This window comes from Sphaeramia orbicularis, chromosome 18 (assembly GCF_902148855.1).
Source record: "Sphaeramia orbicularis chromosome 18, fSphaOr1.1, whole genome shotgun sequence".
NCBI classification, from domain to species: Eukaryota; Metazoa; Chordata; class Actinopteri; order Kurtiformes; family Apogonidae; genus Sphaeramia; species Sphaeramia orbicularis.
This window is the reverse complement of record NC_043974.1, coordinates 1,262,139-1,282,399: the sequence shown is the minus strand read 5'-3', so window position 1 is coordinate 1,282,399 and position 20,261 is coordinate 1,262,139. Positions and strand designations below refer to the sequence as shown.

General features: G+C 41.0%; 1 protein-coding gene across 2 annotated transcripts in view; it reads left to right on the top strand.

Annotated features, from left to right (window-relative positions):
- Nucleotides 1-20,261, top strand: part of LOC115438128 (serine/threonine-protein kinase DCLK2-like) — a 45,770-nt gene that overhangs the window by 13,443 nt on the left and 12,066 nt on the right. For both annotated transcript variants that reach the window (XM_030161535.1, XM_030161536.1), the window contains 7 exons: nucleotides 5,193-5,590; nucleotides 13,869-13,995; nucleotides 17,341-17,457; nucleotides 17,535-17,617; nucleotides 17,803-17,872; nucleotides 17,953-18,058; nucleotides 19,516-19,573. In XM_030161535.1, the coding sequence (XP_030017395.1) occupies nucleotides 5,193-5,590; nucleotides 13,869-13,995; nucleotides 17,341-17,457; nucleotides 17,535-17,617; nucleotides 17,803-17,872; nucleotides 17,953-18,058; nucleotides 19,516-19,573 (959 nt within the window). The remainder of the gene's footprint in view (nucleotides 1-5,192; nucleotides 5,591-13,868; nucleotides 13,996-17,340; nucleotides 17,458-17,534; nucleotides 17,618-17,802; nucleotides 17,873-17,952; nucleotides 18,059-19,515; nucleotides 19,574-20,261) is intronic.

Genomic DNA, 20,261 nt, shown 5'->3' with positions numbered 1-20,261 from the left:
GACATTTAAAGTTCATGTGGTATAAAATAGGACTGTTAGAATATATGGGTTCTACAATATATCACGATATTTCATTTCACAATACTGTATCGATATTAAACAGTACTGTATGGATATTTTTAAGTATTTATTCAAATGCAGATATTGTGGAGGTTCCTTTTAGTTTTGTTTGTTTATATTTTATTTATTATTATTTAACTTTCTTTTATGAAATAATGTTAGTTCCTTTGTTGGGATGTCACGACTGTTTCCTTTTTATACTACGGCCGTGTTTTGACAAGAATGTGGTGATACGATACAAATCACAATATTAGGATCACAATATGATATATCACGATATATCATGATGCTCTTAAAAAGGCTTTTTTTTTTTTTAAATGATTATTTTCTGGAAGAATTGAATTCCATCATAAATCTGCCCAAATCCTAAACACATTTGTATTTGATCCCAACAGGATCTAATGTTCTATCAGCAAATGTTCCAACTGTGTTCAAACTGAAATTCTGTTTTCCAGACATTCCAGTTTCAGATCCTGTTCAAATGTTCAGATTCTATTAGTTCACAACTAACATCAGAACAGGATTGGAGTTCAATCCAACAAAGGAACCAACATTATTGAATAAAAGAGTGTGAAAGAAGAATGAATAAAATATAAACTAGAAGCACTCGGAGAGCGCAGACCTCCGCCAAGGCTGATCAGTGGCCCCCCCCGTGGGCCCCCCCACCCCCGATCACCACCAAAATTTAATCATTTCTTCCTTATCCCATTTCCAACAAACCCTGAAAATTTCATCCAAATCTGTCCATAACTTTTTGAGTTATGTTGCACACTAACGGACAGACAAACAAACAAACAAACAAACCCTGGCAAAAACATAACCTCCTTGGCGGAGGTAACAAAAACAACAAACTAAAATGAACCTCCACAATATCTGCATTTGAATAAATACGTAAAAATATCCATACAGTACTTTTTAATATTGATACAGTATTGTGAAATGAAATATCGCGATATATTGCAGAACCCATATGTTCTTACAGCCCTAGAAAGCATGATGGATTTCTAAAAAAAAAAATTTATTATTATTTTTATTTATTTATTTATTTTTTATTTTAAAATTTTTAATTAAAATTTTTATTTTTTAAATTAAAAAAATAATTTTAAAAATGTTTTATTTGAATTAATTAATTTATTTTTATGTATTTATGTTTTTTACGGTGCATTATTCAGATGTGTTCTGTCAGCACCTGCAGCAGGAGTTGAACTTGTAACCTGACGTCCTGCTGTGCAGACAGACGCTGTCTGTGTGTGTGTGACTGTATTTGAATAACAGCGATCTCAGCTCCGTCCTGTCCAGCTGGATGAACAGCACACTGAAAGTGTGCACACAGAAGGATAGGGTCATGTGACACCTGGAGGAGGGACCAGGTCATGTGACACCTGGAGGAGGGGCAGGGAGTGAGTGAACATGGAACGGAGATAAAACAGGAGGCCCAGATGTGTTTGTCTGAGGCGTCCTGGGGGTTGTACGGTGTGGTTTGTTCATGAGGTGAAAAGAGAGAAAGGTGTGAGGAGAAGATGGACAGACCAGACTGTTTTTAACCATATAAGGTAAAACAGGAAGTGCTTAGAACTGTGCATATGAGCAGCTGTTGCAAACACTGACAGGGTTTACAGTTTAAAGCAGGGCTGTCAAACCTGCGTCCCGGGGTCCAAGTGCGTCCCCCCCAAAGGTTCCAGTCCCACCCCTGGGATGAATTTCCACAGTGTCTAAATTCCACAGTCCAGGCTGTGGAACTCATGTTAGTGTGGGTTCCACATCCAGACCAATCTGATCTACAGTCCAATAAGAACAGCAGAAGAACCCACACAGAACCACTGCAGATTTACTACTGGGTTTGATGGAACAAATAATATGACATTATGTCTGTAAATAATGACAACTACAAATTTCTGTCTTTGATTTTGTAAAGATTCCAACAACGGTCTGGTGATCTGACTACTTACACTTCATACCAAACTGGACTTTCCAATGTCAACACCTCCCCAGAAATCAACCGGACTGAAAAATACAATGTCACCATATCAATGTGCTAAAACTAAAAAAAATAAATAAATAAAAGCTGAAAAAAGGTCCATTCAATAACTCTTGTCTACCTTTTAACCACAATCCAAACCACACTGTGCAAAAAATAACATTAAATTATGGAAATATTTCCATTTCCAGACTCTCCTGTAACAATAAAATGTCAGTAACCTGAACAAATATGAACAACCTGAAATGTCTGAAGAAAATTCAGCCCAATGTGAACTCTTTGACCTTGAAGGCCTAAATATTAATGACCAGTTTGTTAGAGGATATTTAAAGGCTTTACACTGATAATATGTTTTTAGATCCACTTCATATCCCTTGTGCGTTTGTACATATTTTATTGATCGTGTCAGTGATATAACAGTCATTTTCTGTGCTCTGTGTGTGGAATATAATCCTGCTCAGACAGGGAGTGTTTGGACAGCTACATTTCTTACACATTTCTTTCTGTGTTTGTGTAAATCAACATAAGTTAAAGCTGACACTTCACACATTCTTCCAGTGAACACGCTGCACAGGTTCTACAGATGAAAAAACTGGTGATTTTTAGCGGTGGTGCATTTCATCCATTTGACAGGTTTTCTTCATGTAATATTTGCAACGCCAGAATCAGTAGTCATGAATATACTTTAAAGGTCCCGTATTTTGCTATTTTTCAGTCATGTCATATAGGTCTCAGAAGCCCAAAAACATAGTATTTAAATTTGTTCGCCCCAAAATCATCCTTTTTTCGGAGTTTCAGTGGTGGAAACAGTCCCTCTCACCAGCCCTCCTCAGAACAGGCTGTTTCTGGGCCTGCTTCCGGGTATGCAAATGAACGCATCTGTCCACGCCCACTCCCCCTCCCCTCTCTGGGAGAGGACGCGGCTTACACTAGCGGTACTACTTATCTGTTCTGAATACACAAGTCACCTGTCTGAAATGGCCCTCTCTCGTCTACAATACACATGTCTCAGACAGAACGTCTTTCCAAACACTGGCTTTCTTTGCCTTGAGGCGTGATTGAGCCCCGACGGAAAACGGCGGTGTTGTGTCGGGTTCGTGGACCTGACACGGAAAGACGCCTGCCCCCACTAATGCAGGCAGCTACTAACAAGCCTGATGCTAACTGTACTGATGCTAACCACAAAAGGCCCGTGTTCACAGTAGTTCTGTTCAATGTCTCTGGATATTATCAGCTCTTGCATGTTAACGGGGACGCAAACGTTAGCAGCAGTAACCGAGCTATGTTAGCTGCCATGCTAACGTTAGACGTACACATCAACACCCACCAGCTTATCCGTAATGTAGGGTTATGCAGTAAAGATACAAACAAATGATCAGAACTTCCATCTCCCACACTTGGACTTGGGTCTCGAAGCGTTGGTACTGCGTCCTTCTTGGTTCGGAGTCTTTGTGCTAAGCCGCAGCTGTATGGGCCCATGTTAAAAAACACTCGTCCGTGAAATGCCGGGCACACACATACAAGCGTTTGGGAATGTTGTTTGGTCCATGACCATCACAGACAGAATCCAGACGCTTTTTACGGAGAGGCTCGGAAGTGGGGAGCAAAACTAAACTATGGTGTTGGTGTGTGCAGCCAACAACACCACTACCTGCGTGTCTCGCCTTCGCCATGTTTGTTGTCCAAGAGCTACTTTTCCAGGGCGGGGCTCGCTTTGCCAGGGTGGGGGCACAGTCAGGGGGAGGAGTTAAATCCGCTTATGTCGTCATAAACGGACCCAACTCAAACTCGGCCGTTTGAGCATTTTCACAACATGTGCTGTAGCAAGGCAGGAGGAAACAGACAGTTTTCACATTCCAACCTCATAATGAGGAACTGCAACACACACTACTGTAAGAAAACTGTCACAAAGTGACATGTGCAGAATACGGGACCTTTAAATTGTTGACCATTGTTACAATAGTCTCACATGTAGTTGCATTAAAAAAGGTTCAATTCATGATGACCGTTTCATGTCTGGAATTTTCCCCACATTTCTGTCTTCGTATCCCTTTCAACAGCCAAGTAAAAGACAGAAAATGTCCTTCAAGTCCATTCAGTAATAGTAATAGTAATAGTAATAGTAATAGCAGTCATTTCTGATGTATTTTTTAGGGGATGGGGGAGGCAGTATACTGTTCAGACTAGAGCTGAAACAATCAACTCAAAGTGATTAAAAAAAAAACATTCAACCACAGTTCTCCTGAATCTTCAGCTTTGTTTCCTTCACTTCTCTGCTGTTAAACATTGGTTCCACTGTTGTGTTTCACAGGGACGTTTATTGGGACGCACAAAGAAGCTTCAATTCAGGAAAACTGACGTAGAATATTTATTCTCTCACCACTTTAAACTGGAATTTGACCCCCTAAACATGCTCAAAAACTCACCAACTTTGGCACACGTCACATCCAGCGAAAAATTTTATAAAATGTAAAAATTAACCCCATATGTGCCAAAATGAGCTCTCTAGCACCCCCTAGATACACAAAAATGGCCCTAGCGGCCAGTAGGAATTTCGTGGGAACATGAAACAAACACCAAAATTTTTGTCTCGTCGAGCCCGACAAATCATACACTGACACCTATGAGCTAACTCCAACAGGAAGTTCAGAAGTAGCCTTTCAAAATAAAACATCAAAACGAAACTCGTCTGAGGTCGTTTGTCGCACTGCCTTCTAAAACCAAAACATAGAGTAAACCCTTTTAAAACAATTGATCTTGCACTTTTTTCATAACTGTCTTAGGTTTTTTTTTTTATAAGCCCAGAAAGTTGCAGAGTCTGAAACTGAAAATTCAGTTTGGACTTTTCCCCCACATATCATATATTTACATTTACATTTATGCATTTGGCAGACGCTTTTTTCCAAAGCGACTTACAGGGGAAAACCAAAATTAAAAAAAATAAATAAATAAAATAAAATACAATACAATAAATAGAATAGAATATTTCCCTTCAATCAATTCGAGTTGATTAATCGAATTGTGAATTTTTGCATTGGCTTCGATTAATGGTTTCAGCTGTAGTTCCGACAGTATTTGGTCCCAGTTCTATCGTATGGTCGTAAACCTCGGACCCTCCTCACTTTTCCGTTTTGCTCATTTTCTTTTTCCACAGGTGAGTGCTACGTCTGCGCCTCTAACGAGCCTTTCCGTAAAGTCGATTACACCAAGATCTCCGTCCCGAGCTGGAAGCCCGGAGCCAGCAGCGGGACCGGCACGCCCGGGTCGGCTCGGACCGCCACGGTCTCCACGGGGGCGTCGACCGGCGGGGGCGGCGGCTCCAGGGACCGCCCCGAAGGCCGGGAGGGCAGGGAGAGCAGGGAGAGCAAGGACTTCATCAAACCCAAACTGGTGACGGTGATCCGCAGCGGGGTGAAGCCTCGGAAGGCCGTGAGGATCCTCCTGAACAAGAAGACGGCGCACTCCTTCGACCAAGTCCTGGCCGACATCACCGAGGCCATCAAACTGGACTCTGGAGCCGTGAAGAGGCTGTACACGCTGGACGGGAAACAGGTCAGATACTGGTGCTCTGCTTTGTATTCATGTTCCACTAAAAAACAACAACTGTCTGTTTCTACCTCACTGTGCAGGTCTGAGCACTTAAATCTACAGGGGTTGGACAAAATAATGGAAACACCTTAAAAAATCCACAAAATATAATTTCATATGGTGTAGGTCCGCCTTTTGTGGCAATTACAGCCTCAATTCTCCGAGGTATTGATTCATACAACCTGTGAATTGTTTCCAAAGGAATTTTCAGCCATTCTTCAGTTAGAATACCCTCCAACTCTTTTAGAGACGATGGCGGTGGAAATCGACGTCTTACTTGAATCTCTAAAACTGACCATAAATGCTCAATAATGTTGAGGTGTGGGGACTGTGCCGGCCATACGAGATGCTCAACTTCATTAGAATGTTCCTCATGCCATTCTTTAACAGTTCTAGCTGTATGGATTGGGGCATTATCATCTTGAGGTGAAGGTGTTTCCATTATTTTGTCCAACCCCTGTATGACATGAAATATATTCTCAGGTGCTTTGTGGCACAGGTGTCAAACCTGCGTCCTGGGGCCCAAATCCAGCCCCCCAAAGGGTCCAGTCCAGCCCACCAAAGGGTCCAGTCCGGCCCTGGGGATGAATTAATGAAGTGCATAACTTCCACTCAGATGTGCCCAGTCCTGTTAGTTCAGTTCCACATTCAGACCAGTTCAGTCTGCAGTGGACAGGACCAGTCACATACTGTCAGAAGAACAGAAATAATGACAACTGACAAGGTTTCTGTTTGGAAATGGAAATATTTTCATGGATTTACACTAAAACTAAGGAGAATTTCATAAAAAATGTGAATAATCTGAACAAATATGAACAACCTGAAATGTCTTGAGAGAAGTCAGTTCAATTGGACCAATCTTCTGTCTGTTCTTAAATGTTGTGTGTGTTTGTAGATCCACTGTGATCTGTACGTTATCATGAACATGTGGAAATGATAAACTGAGGCAGAATAGTGTTAAAATGACACTGATTTGTTCAGTTTGTTCATGTTCTTCACATCTTTTGAAAGGATAGTTTGTAGATGGAAACCTGTTCAGAATGTAAATGTACTTTTTTTGCTCTGAAACAGATAAAGTTTGGAGTTGACATTATTTCTATATTATTCTGTTATTATTTTCCTGGTTGGGTCCACTGCAGATCAGATTAACTGAATGTGGAACTGAACTAACAGGAGTTTGACAGCCCTGGTTTGCTTTATCTAGCTAGTATATATAATTAGGGATGCACAATAATTGTTTTTTACAACCGAAACTGGTTCAAGTCAGTGGTAAAAACTCTGTTAATAGTCCAGTAAAGGCTTGTACAGAACCTAAAGCCTCTGTCTGCTTCAGATGGATAAGAGACCAAAGGTTTTCAGCTGTATACTGTTTACGTCAGGGCTGTCCAACTCAGGTTCTTTCAGGTTCCACATTCAGTTCAATCTGATCTCCAGTCAAATAAGAACAGAATAATCTATAAATAGTGTTTCATATGAAAAAAATAACATTAAATTATGAAAACATTTACATTTTACAAACTATCCAAACAAAAAAATATGAATAACCTGAAAAAACTGAAATTTCTGAAGAAAAAATAAGATGAAATAATAAGAAGAAAAATCTGATCCATTTTCTGCCTCAGTTTATGTTTAATCCATGTTCATTACAGATCAGATCTACCAAGACACTAAACAGGCAGAAGACAGCTACAATTACACTGATTTTTCTGGAGACATTTCATTTGTTCATATTTGTTCAGGTTATTGACGTTTGATTATTAAAGCAGATCAGAGTTTAATGTTCTTTGCAGTAAATCAAAGAGAAAAAATTGGTGTTTCCATTATTTACAGACATGATGTCATCGGATTTTTTTCACATGATTTGGAGTTGATATTCATTTGCGGTAATAGTGAAAATGTTGGCATCAAAATTTGGAATAATTCGAACTCTGACGCTTAACTTAGTGTAAACTTTAAATGCCTTTAAGCACATGTTTATTAAACTGCTTTGAAAAATCACAAAATAAGCTACAACACGTGTGAGGGGCGGGGCTTGTTGTGCCTGGCACCGCTTGTTTTCAGCTGGTTTCAGGACTTCAGCTGTGGTACTTCTAGAACGTGGTGTGTGTTTAAAGCCACAGAACTGCCACGCTCAGCTGAAGTCGTCTTTTCGTACGTCGTGTTGAACAGACGGTGAAGGCGCTCTGATCCTGACAGAAACTCCTTTGTGCGTCCATGTTTGATTTAAGATGGCGGATTAAAACTCGACACGTTGGCTGACAGAACTATTTTTACACACAAAGCAAACACACATAGATTCTGTTCAGAGCTGGAGATCAGAGGGTCGGCAGTGACACAAAGACAGGAAGAGCTGAAGGAAAGCACAGACAGCACAGGACATGTGGACGGACGGAGGGACGGAGAACGCAACTCACACTTATATACACACACATTTATATATTTGTACATATTATCCACCCAGCTAGGGATGGAACCATTACCAGTATAGCAATAAACGGCGGTAAAATCACGGACGGTTAGTATTAGCGTTTAAATTCTAATTCTCATGATAACTGTGTTTGATTACCGCACTTATAGGAGAAAAAACCCGATGTACAGATCTGCTTTAATGTCAAATATTTGAGTATAGTTTAATTTATTACAATTTTAATTTTCTATACCTAATATTTGGAACCAATATTCACTTTTAAAGTCTTTGAAAAGGTTTGTTAAGCATCTGTGTGTTATTTATGCAATAAATTATATACATTTTTCAAATTGGATTTTAAATATATATATTTTTTGTGTGTTTTTTGTCCTTTTATATTTTTATAGTAGGTTAAAGTAAAAAAATAATAGACTAGAAGCACTCGGAGAGCACAGACCTCCGCCAAGGCTGATCAGTGCCCCCCCCCCCCCCCCCCGCCCCCCCCCCCCCCCCCCCCCCCCCGATCACCACCAAAATGTAATCATTTCTTCCTTATCCCATTTCCAACAAACCCTGAAAATTTCATCCAAATCTGTCCATAACTTTTTGAGTTATGTTGCACACTAACGGACAGACAAACAAACAAACAAACAGACAAACAAACCCTGGCAAAAACAGAACCTCCTTGGCGGAGGTAATGATATAGATGAAGTTGTGCTGAAAAAGCAGATCCCAAACATGGGTATAGTAAACATTTGTTTCTATAGTATATAAAGGCCATTCAGAAAAAAATTCAACTACAAAAAAATTATTGGAAAATACAACCACTCATTTACTTCCATGTGAATCAGTCCACTCCTCAGGATCATGTAACATCGTCTAACACCTTGTTCTAACCTTTGCTCCTGCAGCTCTTCTTACTAATCAGTGTGTCAGCGCTGTTTCTCATTTAATGGAGCCTTTTTATTGAGTTCGTTAATTCGCTGAACATTGCAGTCACCTCAGTGTAGGGCTGCGCCATTGATCGATTTTAAATCAAAATTGGATTTTTTAATCAGGACAGTTTTTAAAAAAGGGAAATAGTCAAATGGAGTTCATCTCTGTCGTACCTCCAGGCTGTGCACCTGTGGGCTTCTGGAAGCTCCTCCCCCTATTTATGACAGCGGTCTTTCACAGAAGTCCATGTGATGACCACGAATGTTAAACCTGTGATGGGTCTGCAGTGGTGATACCAGTGGAAGCCAGGGTGTCCAGCACTGAGCCCACAGTTCACATAGAACCGCATGGGGATCACTCATGTCATGTCCACACACACACACACACACACACACACACACACACACACGACTGCTGCCTGTCCCTGACTTCCACTGGTGTCACTTGTGTGGGTTCATCACTGGTACCATCTCAGACTGGAGGTGGGGGCAGTGCGTTGGACTGGGGGCTGCCCACAGAACAACATGCTGACTTCTGTTGTCTTTTATAGTTCCATCCAAAACTCTAAATCAGAATGGAACATTACCATTTCCATGTTTCGTGTGTCTTTGGCTGGTCTGGACCCATGGTGGAGCTGATACTGAACATACTGTCTAACAGGACCTGGGGTCTGCTCTGCTCTAGGGGGGTGGAATTACCCACAAACCCCTGCAGGGTCCACCTGAGTCCCGCTGATACCATCAGTGGAAACAGGGGGATGACTGAGGCTTTTATTTTGAAGGCACTGCATCATCTTCAAGGCTTTTATTCTCTGGGCTCACACTGGGCACTGCAGACCCCCATCCAGACCCATTCACACTGAACTGTGTGTGTGTGTGTGTGTGTGTGTGTGAGAGTGTGTGTGTGAGTGTGTGTGAGTGTGTGTGTGTGTGCGTGTGTGCGTGTCCTTAGTCTGTCCTTTCAGTCTGTGCAGTCACTTCTCACAACCGGATGGAAACCACATCACACACACTGAACACTGCAGTGTGGTTACCATGGCAACCACTCATCCAGTCCCAGCCCTTGACTACACACACACACACACACACACACACACAGACACACACACACACACACAAAGGGTGCAGCTCTGGAGGGGTTGAGTAAAAAGTTAAAGAGATGGAGATGAAACAAGGAGAGAGGAGGAGGAAAAGGAGGAACAGAGGAGAGACTGGGGGGGGGGGGGGGGGGCTGTGTAAAGACATTTCCATGGCAACTGTACGTCATTAAAATTCCACGGTACTTTTGTTTGTACTCGGCTGCACAGACAAAAGTACATTTTGACGTATTTGTGCTCAGACTGTTCCACTGCTGCTGCTTTATTCTGTTACTGCACCACAGTTTAAAGTCACTTCTAATCCAATCATCAATGAAGGATTCCCAGCTGGTGCTCAGAGTAACCTGGGGGAAAACTCTGCACTTACTAGTGAAGAATATTCAATAAAAAGGAAGAACGACGAAACAGGGTCACAAACTGATGTCATGTTGATGATACTGGAAATGTACATGGAATAACTGAGCAAATGTGGGTTAAGGTACGCAAAACAAATGGATAAAACTCAAACTTTGTCGTCTAAATGTAGCACATCAGTGTTACTAAAGCAAAACTAACACATGCTAAAAAGAGAAGATAGATTTTCAATGTTTAGATGAACGTAAGTAAGAAATGTGTTTGAATAAACAGCTGGAAAAGGCAGCTAATAATTATGTTTACTGTACATGAGAAGTATTGTAAAAATAGACAGATTTGTACATCATAATTTCAGTTACAGCAGTGAATGTTAACGGTCCACATGAGCAGAAGGAGATACCTAATAGTATGAGAACCAGAAAGAAACAACTTTTAGGGCCTGATTTACTAAAGGTTTACCTGTGTAAAAACATGTGCAAACTTGACTGTGCACACAAAATAATGGTGAAGCTGATCTACTACCAGGGTGCGCAGAGGTTTGTGTGTCTCAGATAATAATAATAATAATAATACTGATAATAATAATAATAATAATACTGATAATAATAATAATAATAATAATGATAATAATAATAATAATGATAATAATAATAATCACAATAATCATAATAATCATAATAATAATAATAATAGCTTTATTTGTATAGCACCTTTAAAAACAAAGTTTCCAAAGTGCTTTGACAGAGGACACAACAGCAGGATACAAGAAGTAATAAAAACACTAAAACACAAGCAACACAATAAGAGAGATGTGTGAAATAAATTAATAATCAAACAGGATAAAAATCACATTTAAAAAATTAAAATTAAAAACAAAAAATTAAAAAGTTCAAAAGGGGCAGACATCACATAAAAGCGTGTCTGTAAAAATGTGTTTTAAGAAGTGATTTGAAGGACGTCAGTGACTCCTCAGCCTTATGTCCTGGGGCGGACCGTTCTAAAGTCCAGGGTCCAGATGGAAAAGGTCCGGTCCCCTTTAGACTAAACCTGGACTGTGGAACACCCAGGAGCCCTCTGGCCTGGCTGGTCCAAGTGGCTCGTCCAACCCGTTTAGCAGGTTTGTCCTGATGAATATGAAATGTGTGTTTCTGCCAGAACATGCAGAATTATTGGGAGGAGTAGATGCACATATTTAGTTAGTGTGTGTAATGTGACTGACCAAAGCTGAAACTGGTTGCACTGGCTGATTTTGTGTCTATATTTAGTGCATCTGAAAGGCAGGTTTGAACTCAGGGGGGTCCAGTCCTGGTCCTGGAGGGCCAGTATCCTGCATGTTTTAGATGTATCCCTCTTCCACCACACCTGGTTCACATGATCAGCTGATCATCCAGCTCTGCAGAAGTCTGATGATGACCTTCAGGTGTGTTGGAAGAGGGACACATCTGAACCAGGGCTGTCAGCTCATTTTCTTCTGGGGGCCGCACTCAGCCCGATTTAATCTGCAGTGGGTCAGAGCAGTCCAATAATAACATAACCAATGAATAATGACAACTACAAATGGGTTTAGTGCAAAAAATAACATTCAGTTATGGCAGTATTTACATTTTACAAACTATCCAAACAAAAAGGATGTGAAGAAGCTGAAAAAAATGAAACTGAAGCACAATTTTATCAATATTATGCCTCGACTCATCATTTATACATGTGCACTATAACGGCACCAAACCCTTCAGAACAGGCAGAATATTGTTCAAATTGTCCTGAATTTTCTACAGACATTTCAGGTTGTTCAGAGTTGTCCAGGTTATTCACATCATACTGTTACAGCAGAGTCTGGAAACGTCAGCATTTTCACAATTCAGTGTTTTTTGTACTAAATCAAAGAGCGCAGACCTCTGCCAACACAGATGTGAAATATGTCACCAAATAGCACAGAGTTAGGAGGAGGAGCCAAAGTGGAGATGATGGACAGAGGTGTGTGAGGACACACACACACACACACACACACACACGTATTCACCAACAGCAGTAAACAGGATTAGCTCTTCCAGCTGTCGTCTGCTTTGTCTCATACACTCAGTGCACTGTTGGAACTGTGTGTGTGTGTGTGTGTGTGTGTGTGTAACTGTGTGTGTGTGTGTGTGTGTGTGTAACTGTGTGTGTGTGTGTGTGTGTGTGTGTAACTGTGTGTGTGTGTGTAACTGTGTGTGTGTGTGTAACTGTGTGTGTGTGTGTGTGTGTGTGTAACTGTGTGTGTGTGTGTGTGTGTGTGTGTAACTGTGTGTGTGTGTGTAACTGTGTGTGTGTGTGTGTGTGTGTGTAACTGTGTGTGTGTGTGTGTGTGTAACTGTGTGTGTGTGTGTGTGTGTGTAACTGTGTGTGTGTGTGTTTGTAACTGTGTGTGTGTGTAACTGTGTGTGTGTGTGTGTGTGTTTGTAACTGTGTGTGTGTGTGTGTGTGTGTAACTGTGTGTGTGTGTGTGTGTGTGTGTGTGTGTGTGTGTGTGTAACTGTGTGTGTGTGTGTGTAACTGTGTGTGTGTGTGTGTGTGTGTTTGTAACTGTGTGTGTGTGTAACTGTGTGTGTGTGTGTAACTGTGTGTGTGTGTGTAACTGTGTGTGTGTGTGTAACTGTGTGTGTGTGTGTGTGTGTGTGTGTGTGTAACTGTGTGTGTGTGTGTGTGTGTAACTGTGTGTGTGTGTGTGTGTGTGTTTGTAACTGTGTGTGTGTGTAACTGTGTGTGTGTGTGTAACTGTGTGTGTGTGTGTAACTGTGTGTGTGTGTGTGTGTGTGTGTGTGTGTGTGTAACCGTGTGTGTGTGTGTGTGTGTAACTGTGTGTGTGTGTGTGTTTGTAACTGTGTGTGTGTGTATATGTGTGTAACTGTGAGTGTGTGTGTGTGTGTGTAACTGTGTGTCTGTGTGTGTGTGTGTGTAACTCTGTGTGTGTGTGTGTGTGTGTTTGTAACTGTGTGTGTTTGTGTAACTCTGTGTGTGTGTGTGTGTGTGTGTTTGTAACTGTGTGTTTGTGTAACTGTGTGTGTGTGTTTGTGTGTAACTGTGTGTGTGTGTGTGTTTGTAACTGTGTGTGTGTGTGTGTTTGTAACTGTGTGTATTTGTGTAACTCTGTGTGTGTGTGTGTGTGTGTTTGTAACTGTGTGTGTTTGTGTAACTGTGTGTGTGTGTTTGTGTGTAACTGTGTGTGTGTGTGTTTGTAACTGTGTGTGTGTGTGTAACTCTGTGTGTGTGTGTGTTTGTAACTGTGTGTGTTTGTGTAATTGTGTGTGTGTGTGTTGTAACTCTGTGTGTGTGTGTGTTTGTAACTGTGTGTGTTTGTGTAATTGTGTGTGTGTGTGTTATAACAGTGTGTGTGTGTTGTAACTGTGTGTGTGTGTGTTTGTGTACCTGTGTGTGTGTGTGTGTTATAACAGTGTGTGTGTGTGTGTTTTCAGCTGACGTGTCTGCAGGACTTCTTCGCTGATGATGACGTGTTCATGGCGTGTGGTCCAGAGAAGTTCCGCTACGCTCAGGATGACTTTGTGCTGACCCACAGCTGTAAGAGCCAGGCCTTTGTGAGCGGTGAGAGCAGCTGTTCACACTGTGCTGGGGCAGGTGTCCACTGTCCTTCTGTCTTCTTCAAATGCTGCTAAAGCGTGTGTCAAACTAACATAAAATAAATCCAGCAGGTTTGGAAACTCCAAAGGCTTTCATTCTCATAAAGTTGGGTTGTTTGGTGGATACTTCAGTTATAAGTGGTTGGGATGGGCTCCAGTGACCCCTGTGACCCCTGTGACCCCTGTGACCCCAGTGAGGGTAAAGAGGGTTCAGATCATGAACGAATGATTGATTGAATATAGGCACAGATCATAACGTTCCAAGGTTCAAATCCAAAGTTTCCAGCACTGAATCCAAACTCAGCTGTTGGATGAAGTCACCTCACAGGCTGGAATAGAAACTAGTGGAAAACAGCCCCTGGATCTGAGCAGACATCTACAGACGCCACACTGCAAAGGATGAGAGTCAATGACTTGTAGTTATTTAAGAGTAACTGTTCAATGATCGGGCGACACGGTGGTGCAGTGGTTAGCACTCATGCCTCACAGCAAGAAGGTCCTGGGTTCAATTCCAACACCAGTCTGGTGGGACCTTTCTGTGTGGAGTTTGCATGTTCTCCCCGCGTCTGCGTGGGTTCTCTCCGGGTACTCCGGCTTCCTCCCACCATCCAAACACATGCACTGATAGGTTAGTTGGTTAATCTAAATCACCCATAGGTGTGAATGTGAGAGTGATTGTTTGTCTGTATATGTTCAGCCCTGCGATGAACTGGAGACATGTCCAGGGTGAACCCTGCCTTCACCCCTATGTAGCTGGGATAGGCTCCAAGTGACCCCCGTGACCCTAGTGAGGATAAAGCGGGTTCAGAAAATGAATGAATGAATGAATGTTCAATGATCGGTCGATTACTGCTTTAATAAGGTTCTGCAGATTCCATCTGTGTAAAGAGTTTGAAGTATTTCATTATTTAAGGTGTTGTTTTCTCACAATGATCATGTGAAGAATGACACAGTGTATGATATGAACCTAGACCGACTACCACTACAAACAGGACCCAGGCCCCTGTGGTCCAGCAGCAGATTTAAAGGCATGAACTGACATCTGTTTGACCTCTCAAGGTCAAAGGTCATGGCACCAAATGAAAGCCCATATGTGACTTCCTGTCTGTTGTCAGTAGTAATTTTATCAGTATCTTCAGTTGTTTTCAAGTTGCAGCACTTTGAACTGTTTCCGTTATAAACCAGTGGGGATTTTTAAAATGTCACAAATTCATAAAAAAATTCAAAAATCAATATTTCTCAGTTCTTTGAACAGACTTGGTAGACTTTACCCCAAGGACCCTCTGCTATGAATTTCAGGTGATTGTGGCTGATGGTTTTGGAGAAGAAGTTTCTAGAAATCTGGACAAAGATGACCTTGGGTTTGACCTTTGAGTGTCAGTCGAGGTCAAAGGTCATGACACCAAATGAAAGCCCATATGTGACTTCCTATCGATTGTCAATAGTAATTAGATTGATATGTTCAACTGTTTTCTAGTTCTAGGACTTGTAGCAGTTTGTCCCCTTAGAAACCAATGGGGATTTTTCACATTTCAAAAAGTCATAAAAAATTCAAAAATCAATATTTTTCAGTTCTTGGATCAAACGTCGTAAACCTTACCCCAAAGATGTTCCGCAACAAATATCAAATCATTCTGACAGACTGTTTCTGAGGAGAAGATTCTTAAAAATAGTTTCCCACTGGACCACAGCTGATCCCACCAGACCTTCAGACCTTCAGACCACCGGACTAAAAACTGACACAAAAGGAACAAATGATCGTACTTGGATTGTACGGTCAGCAAAATGATCAGACTTAGTCACACTGAGACTGATTATAGTTGAATTAAACCACATTTCCTGTAGAGACTAGGGCTGTTAGAAAGTATCAGTTCCGCAATATATCGCGATATTTCATTTCACAATACTGTATCTATATTTTTCGGTATTTATTCAAATGCAGATATGGCGGAGGTTCATTTTAGTTTTTTTGTTTTTCTTTATTGTTTATATTTTATTTCTTATTATTTAACACAGTTTTATTAAATCCTGGTTCTTTGAATCCTCCTAAAAGCACTTTTTTTCTGTCTGAGCGGCAGATGGGAGTTCCTTTGGAAACTAGAAGAATGACAAACATTTTGTATCATTCAGTTATTAGCACCAGAACACCTGCTACATTCATTCACTTCATCCATTTCCTATTTCTATTAATCTACTAGGGCTGTTAGAAAATACCAGTTCTGCAATATATCGCAATATTTCATTTGACAATACTGTATCTATATTAAAAAAGTACTGTATGGATATTTTTCCGTATTTATTCAAATGCAGATGTTGTGGAGGTTCATTTTTACCTCCACCAAGAGGCACTGTGATCACTTTGCTTTGTGTGTTTGTGTGTGTGTGTGTGTGTTTGTTTGTTTGTTTTTCTGTTAGCAAGATAACTCATAAAGTTATGGAAGGATTTTCATGAAATTTTCAGGAAATGTTGATACTGGCACAAAGAAGAAATGATTAAATTTGGGTGGTGATGGGGGGGGCAGATCTGTCTTGGCAGAGGTCTGCGCTCTCCAAGTGCTTTTCTTGTTTGTTTTTCTTTATTGTTTCTATTTGATTTCTTCTTCTTTCACACTCTTTTATTCAATAATGTTGGTTCCTTTGTTGGGGTTGAACTCCAATCCTGTTCTGATGTTAGTTGTGAACTAATAGAATCTGAACATTTGAACAGGATCTGAAACTGGAATGTCTGGAAAACAGAATTTCAGTTTGAACACAGTTGGAACATTTGCTGATAGAACATTAGATCCTGTTGGGATCAAATACAAATGTGTTTAGGATTTGGGCAGATTTAGGATGGAATTCAGTTCTTCCAGGAAAAAATCTTTAAACAAAACGAAACAAAAAAATTGCCTTAACAACAGTATCATGAAATATTGTGATATATCGTATCATGATCCAGGTATTGTGGTTTGTATCGTATCACCAGATTCTTGCCGATACACAGCCCTAGTAGAGACAGAACAATTATCTGAATAACTGTAATGATCACATATGGTAACTAGAAAAGCACTCAGAGAGCGCAGACCTCCGCCAAGACAGATCTGCCCCCCCCCATCACCACCCAAATTTAATCCTTTCTTCCTTGTGCCAGTATCAACATTTCCTGAAAATTTCATGAAAATCCATTCAGAACTTTTTGAGTTATCTTGCTAGCAATCAAACAAACAAACATGCACACGCACACACAAACACACAAAGCAGAGTAATCCCAGTTCCTCTTGGTGGAGGTAATCAGACAGACTAAGGCTTCCCTTCTTGTGTCCGTGTGCAGAATGCAGGGCTAAGACTCGCTCCACTGCTCCTCAGAAAACTCCCAAGAGCCCCAGTGGCTCCGCCCTCTCCAAGACTCCACCCAAAGGCCCATCCAGAACAAAGTCACCTGGTCCAGGTAAGAACAGCTGTGGAGAACAAGTACAGGAAGTGTAGCTGATGACAAGCAGCTGTATAACACCCTGTCTATTTCAGCCAATGAGGCGTCAGGATCAGCTGGGAAGTCGTCCAGGTCCAGCCCCTCCCCCACCAGCCCCGGGACCCGCCGCAGTCTGAAGGTCTGGCGTATTCTGGATTTAAAACACTTACCTGCATGTGTTTGGGCTTTGTCAGTCAGTTCAAACCAAAAAAACACACAAATGAAAAAAGAAAAGCAGAAGAAGAACTGTCCTCCTGATTAGAAGTACATACTGAACACAAGTCACATGAGGACAGATGATGACAGTCTGGTTGGTGTCTGCAGATCTCTCCTCGTCGAGCGTCCTCCACCGATGTAAACGGAGAAGCCGAGCAGACGGATGACGCCGTCGAAGGTGGGTGCACGGTGACAGCCAGCGCATGTTAACCTTTAACGTACACAGAACCCACTCATGAACTGGTGTTCCTTCTGCAGTCAACGGTAATCGATCGGTTTCCTCCTCCATCATCAATGAGAAGTACAAGGTGGGGAAAGTCATCGGAGACGGAAACTTCGCAGTGGTGAAGGAGTGTGTGGAGAGGTAAGGTCTGCATCTACATCTGATGAGAAGAAGGCTGCGTTAGAACACAGGTGTCAAACATGTGGACCCGGGCCCAAATCTGGCCCACCAAAGGGTCCAGTCCGGCCCACCAAAGGATCCAGTCCGGCCCACCAAAGGATCCAGTCCGGCCCACCAAAGGGTCCAGTCTGCCCCACCAAAGGGTCCAGTCCGGCCCACCAAAGGGTCCAGTCCGGCCCACCAAAGGATCCAGTCCGGCCCACCAAAGGGTCCAGTCTGCCCCACCAAAGGGTCCAGTCCGGCCCTGGGATGAATTTATGAACTGCATAAATTCCACTCAGATGTGCCCAGTCCTTTTAGTTCAGTTCCACATTCAGACCAGTTCAGTCTGCAGTGGACAGGACCAGTCACATACTGTCAGAAGAACAGAAATAATGACAACTGACAATGTCTGGGTTTTAGTGCAAAAAAAAAAGAAAATTAAATGATGAAAATACTTACTTTTATAAACTATCCAAACAAAACAGATGTGAATAACCTGAACAAACGGACATTTCTTCAGATAAATCAGTGTAATGTTCTCAGTCTTCTTCCTCCACTTCTCATTAGTCCATGTGCATTCTGGATCAGATCTCCAAAGACACTAAACACTGAGGAACAGGAAGAAAAGAGTTCAAACTGGACTGAATTTAATACAGACATTTCAGGTTGGACACATTTGTTCAGGTTAGTCACATTTTATTGGTACAGGAGAGTTTGGAAATGGAAAGAGTTTCACAATTTAATGAGATTTTTTGCACTAAAACAAAGACAAACATTTGTAGTTGTCATTATTTACAGACATAATGTCATATTATTTGTTCCATCAAACCCAGTAGTAAATCTGCAGTGGTTCTTCTGTGTGGGTTCTTCTGCTGTTCTTATTGGACTGTAGATCAGATTGGTCTGGATGTGGAACCCACACTAACATGAGTTCCACAGCCTGGACTGTGGAATTTAGACACTGTGGAAATTCATCCCAGGGGTGGGACTGGAACCTTTGGGGGGACGCAGGTTTGACAGCCCAGCTGTACAGTGTCCTTGGGTGTCTTGAAAGGCACTTATAAATAAAAATTATTATTATTATTAGTTTTTCTACATCAATTCACCTCAGAATTCTCAAAAATGTCAAAATATCTATTACATTCACAGGTCCTTGTAAAATCCTCAGCCTCCAGTTTTGAATAGATCCACTTTTTTATACTGAACAGACAGTTCTGCTCTGTGTGTCTACTGTTCCAGATATTTGAAACATGGTTTTATTCATTTCACTGGGTACAGTTAAGTTTTCCATGGTTTCATTGTGGACAACTCACTCCTTTCACTTGTCCAAATGGTTACAATTTGGAAAAAAAAAGTTGCATGTTCATAAAAATACGACTTTTTTGTGGATGTGGGGCAGTACGTTCCAGTTTAGTTCCATGTTGTGCTGTCTGCAGGTCGACGGGTCAGGAGTACGCCCTGAAGATCATCGACAAGGCTCGCTGCTGTGGGAAGGTGACCACACTAGTTTATATTCTGTCCTTTGGACTTTTGGGTTTCAACTTCAGTTTACGTAAATTTACTGTTTAACCCTTTTATACATGAATTATGAGAACCTTAATCAAGATTTTTTTCCTGAGTGTGTTTATCCTCTTTAGGCGTGAAAAAAACAATGTGATATTTTTTTTTTTTTTTTTTTTTAACCTATTTTTCATGGAGTTACAAAAATGTCCAGTCAGCTGAAAACCATGTGTTTAACTTTTGAAGCTCAGAAACATGTATTTACTGACATACTGTGTGAAAACTATGAAATACAAACATTTTTATCCTCCTGAGACCCAGCAGTGCATTTGTGTCCTCTGTAGGGGACCAAAGTTGGACAGTTTTACTTAAAAAAAAATGCCTTCCATTGTAAAGGACATTCCATTTAAATAAATAAATACATGAAAACAATTTTTTTTTAAATGTATCTGGGAAAAAAAACAAAACTTGTATTTTGTGGTTTCCAATAAAGACAATTGTTTAATAGAAAAAAGCTCAAAATGCCCGTTTTCCTGGGTCTCAGGAGGTTACTGCTGCTAATCTGGTGTTTTCTCACATTTGAACAAACTATAATATGAGTTATTACTGACTCAGATAATATGAAAAAAATAAAACTCTGTTAATTACAGTCTAATAACAATTAGCAATTGATTTAGGTAAA